The following is a 4277-nucleotide window of genomic DNA, read 5'->3' on the forward strand; positions in this document are numbered from 1 at the left end:
GGTTCAGGTTTCTTTGAAATCCGAACGCAGGTACGTACAAATAATAACTGTCTACACTGACTGTTTAAAGCTTAAAACAATGAGCAATGGCTGAAGTCAAGCCCCAGGTGTTGGTGGGCTTCCCATTGTCTGCCCATGCATCCATCAACTGGAGGAGAATGCTTGAGGTGTGGGATGACTCTGCGAGAGAGTGAGAAATGGAGACTTGATGGCAACCACATGAGAAACGAAAGCATCCTCAAAGGAGGGGACCGCAGTCCTCGACAGTTTTACAGTAAATTTTAACAGAATAATTGAAAAATATACATGGAGAGACAAAGCAACAAAACAATCTTACTCAAGATATAAGACAGAAACGAGAAAACCCCTTTGCCCACCCACCCCTGGCAGGGCCATGAGGAATCCTTCAATTTGACAAATAACCAATAAGAATTCAGGGATAGGATGTACTTGAAAATTTCAGCCAATAAACACTAAAATCAGCCCAACTTTTGGGTCCCAAAGAGACCAATTCAGAGTTTGAACCCACCCCCCCCCCCCCCCCCCCTCTTTGGCAAGCCACCAAAAAGAGAATGGGCTACATACTCTTACAGCATGACACTCTGAACCCCAATAATTGAACCACTCAAAATAAATAGATGCAAGTTACCCAATATTCCTTTGTAAAGACACCTTGCATTTTCAGTTTGTTTCTTTTGTTGAGTTAATTCCTAACTTAAAGAATTTGTTTTTCTGTCTATCCAATAATCTCTGACAAGAGAGCAGCGAATGCCATGGCAGGCAAGACGGCTACAGCCTGTGATGGTTGTTTGCGAAAGCGTGCACGTTGGTATTGTGCAGCTGATGATGCCTTTCTTTGCCAAGGTTGTGATACATCAGTCCACTCTGCTAATCAGTTAGCCAGCAGACATGAGAGGGTTAGGTTTGAAACTGCATCCTCTAGGTTCAATGTTTCAGTAATGAACAGTACTAATAATCAAGATGCTCCACCAGCATGGCACCAGGGTTTCACTCGAAAGGCAAGAACACCAAGGCAAAACAAGTCCATGTTGGGGAAACAAAAAGGTGATGGTAAAGTATTGAATTTGAATCCTCTTGATCCCCTTGTTCCTGAGATTGGTAGTGAAGACGGGTCAGTTGATGAGAACGAAGAGCAGCTGCTTTCCAGAGTCCCAGTTTACAATCCTTTTGCTTCAGAATTATCTAATATAGTAACTGGCGATGGTGATGAAGATGGGAATTTAGAAGTTGACGGTTATGAACATGAAGGAACATGCGAGTTGGATGATGGTTTACATGGTTTTTTAGCATCAGATTTGGATCTTACCGAGTTTGCTGCTGATGTTGAGAGCTTACTAGAAGTTGGAGCTGAAGAGGATACTTGTTGTGACATCAAAGGACCTGAATTGTTAGATTGCAAACAGAAACATGAAAGTAATGCATTTCATGAACGCAAAATAATGAAAGTTAAAGATGAAGAAGAGGAAAGTATAACAGCTTGTTGCTTTGATTCTTCTTTTGATGTGACAAGAGCATCCTTAAACGGGAGTTTTGATTACGAGTCACCCACGATTGGTGAGGAGGAAGAGGTGAAGGTGGTTCCTGTGGTGGAGACAACAATAATGAATGGTGAAAGTAAGGCAGAGAAGAAGAGGAACATGTTGCTGAGGCTGAATTATGAGTCAGTTATCACTGCTTGGGCCAGCCAAGGCTCTTCTTGGACAACAGGAAGCCGACCAGAATTTAACCCTGATGACTTCATGGTACTCTATATATCTATCTATTTATATAAAAGGAGAAGGGATCTATATCTATATCTATATCTATATATATAGATATAGATATAGATATAGATATATAGATATAGATCCCTTCTCCTTTTATATAAATAGATAGATATATATATAGATATAGATATAGATATATAGATATAGATCCCTTCTCCTTTTATATAAATAGATATATCTATATATATAGATATATAGATATAGATCCCTTCTCCTTTTATATAAATAGATAGATATATATATAGATATAGATATAGATATATAGATATAGATCCCTTCTCCTTTTATATAAATAGATATATCTATATATATAGATATATCTATTTATATAAAAGGAGAAGGGATCTATTTACATTAGTGTAAGTCTTACTATATTTACCTGCCTTAACTTCTTAGCATGTATACTTGCAGCAGGAGAGTTCAAAAAGTTCAAACTGATTCTTTGCTAATGTTAAACATCACGATTATATATATTGCCAATTCTATGCAGGAAATTCATTCATAATGTAAAATTTGAATCTATGTAATAAGTAATTACACCAGTACTTTTCATTGATATATATGCCTAATTATGTGTGGCAGTCACTCCAGGGCTCAAATCCTAAAGATGGTCATCATGATTTGAATGGAGGCATAGGGGGAATATACAGCCAGGCAAGAGGGAATCATACAGATGGAGAAAGAGAAGCAAGAGTATCAAGGTACAAAGAGAAGCGAAGAATGAGACTGTTTTCGAAGAAGATAAGGTATGAAGTGAGGAAGCTGAATGCGGAGAAAAGGCCTAGAATGAAAGGCAGGTTTGTTAAGAGGACTTCCTTTGTGGGGACTGCTTCTCCTTAAATCAATTAATTAATAACTGTTGAACTGCATGCCAAATCTTACTGTTTGTTTCTTTGCAAGAATTGGATTAATTAGGGTAGTTGTTCTAATTCAATTGTTAAACCTCTATCGCTTGAAGCTACCATGCTAATTAACTGAATTATGCTGTAAATTGTAGTCAAGTAATTTCTGCTTTCTTTCAATGTTCTGCATGGGATAAATTGAAGAGTTTGTTTCATTTCTCCAGATGATTACAAGAGCACATGTATTTGACAAATTAATTTAATTCATTTTTTTATGTTAAATTGCAGACATGTTTATTCTTGATGAACATGGCTGTTAATTTGACAAATTAATCTACTTGGTGAAGTTTAATGACTTGATTCAACTTATATATGTACCAAGGAAGAAGAATGCATAAAATCTGTGACCAATTGATTATGAATAGCCTCAACACTGAGCCTTCATTAGTTCTTTTTTGCCACATCTACACAGCAGGAGACCAGCAAGGAAATCAAGTCTATTAGTTTGTAAAATGGAATTGGCTTAACTATATTGGACAAGAATTCTGTGACAATTCCAGTGCTATCAAAAAAATTAAGTATTTTGGCTAATTGATGAACAATTTATTGGAATAAATCCCCATAAAAAAACATGTATCTGACTCTTCAAGTTAATATCAACCTAAGCTTCGAAACATGTGACATACCAACAATCAAAATTCTTAATTTTTACTCTAATATTCTTGGTCAATCAGTCTCTTATAATACTGACAGTGCCAATGCATGGTATATTTTTTATTGCTATTTCTTATTTACAATAAATTTCAGTATTGAAGGGATTATGTTGATAACTTTATATATATATGTGTGTGTGTGTGTGTGTGTGTGTATATCATGCTCTGGTGTCTTATAGAACGCAATTAACAGTTAAAGCATCTTACTGATATCATTTTCACCCATTAAGCTTCACCTTCAAATTGTGTTTTGCAGGAAAATAAAAAAAATAAAAAAAAACAAGAATTAAAGCAGCAAACCCCTTTAACATTTAGGTTTCTCCTTTCCTTTTTTTCTTCTTTCTATCTTTTCTTAATAATAATAATTCCTTGTCAAATGATGAAGGCGACCAATCATCAAATACAAGAATAAAATCTTCATTGCAAATTGAAGTTAACCGTCCATTCATATTTCTAGACACCATGAATATTATTGCATGTCACATTTAGTTGGTTCAAGTTCAACCCTTTAATTATTTAATTTAATAATTTACTTGTACATGAAATGGACTAATTCTCAATTGCAAACGCACTGGACCATCCTTGCCTGCCAATTTGCTATGCTAGGGCTCAAACTTTCTTTCAACCAAAATAATTTATATTAATAGTTGATGTGTAGTATTCTGCCCAGCATGATCAAGAAATTGTATTATATATGTGCTTATATCTAGAACTTGATGCAATAAACAAATAAACTGCTCATAAATTTCTGGCCAAAAAAAAAATGAAGCTGCTTATAAATAAGTTACTGTAAAAGAAAACTGATCAAAGTCTTACTGCTTGATCAAATGATATAATAAGATTTATATACTTGAAGTTCCATTTTAATGCATCCTCGAGTAAGCAATTTTATATTAATAGCAAAACATTGCATGTGCATGACTCAAGTATGTTCA

At 35.1% G+C, this 4277-nt stretch overlaps 1 protein-coding gene across 1 annotated transcript; it reads left to right on the top strand.

Moving 5' to 3' along the window:
* Positions 1-556: 556 nt before the first annotated feature.
* Positions 557-2854, top strand: LOC111274626 (zinc finger protein CONSTANS-LIKE 16-like). The gene is made up of 2 exons (XM_022859403.2): positions 557-1763; positions 2370-2854. Exons 1-2 carry the CDS (start codon positions 774-776, stop codon positions 2625-2627), a joined length of 1248 nt encoding a protein of 415 aa, XP_022715138.2. The 5' UTR covers positions 557-773; the 3' UTR covers positions 2628-2854.
* The last annotated feature ends 1423 nt before the right edge of the window (positions 2855-4277 follow it).

This window comes from Durio zibethinus, chromosome 17 (genome assembly GCF_047325235.1).
Source record: "Durio zibethinus cultivar Kanyao isolate XHJ-2024 chromosome 17, ASM4732523v1, whole genome shotgun sequence".
Taxonomy (NCBI): Eukaryota; Viridiplantae; Streptophyta; class Magnoliopsida; order Malvales; family Malvaceae; genus Durio; species Durio zibethinus.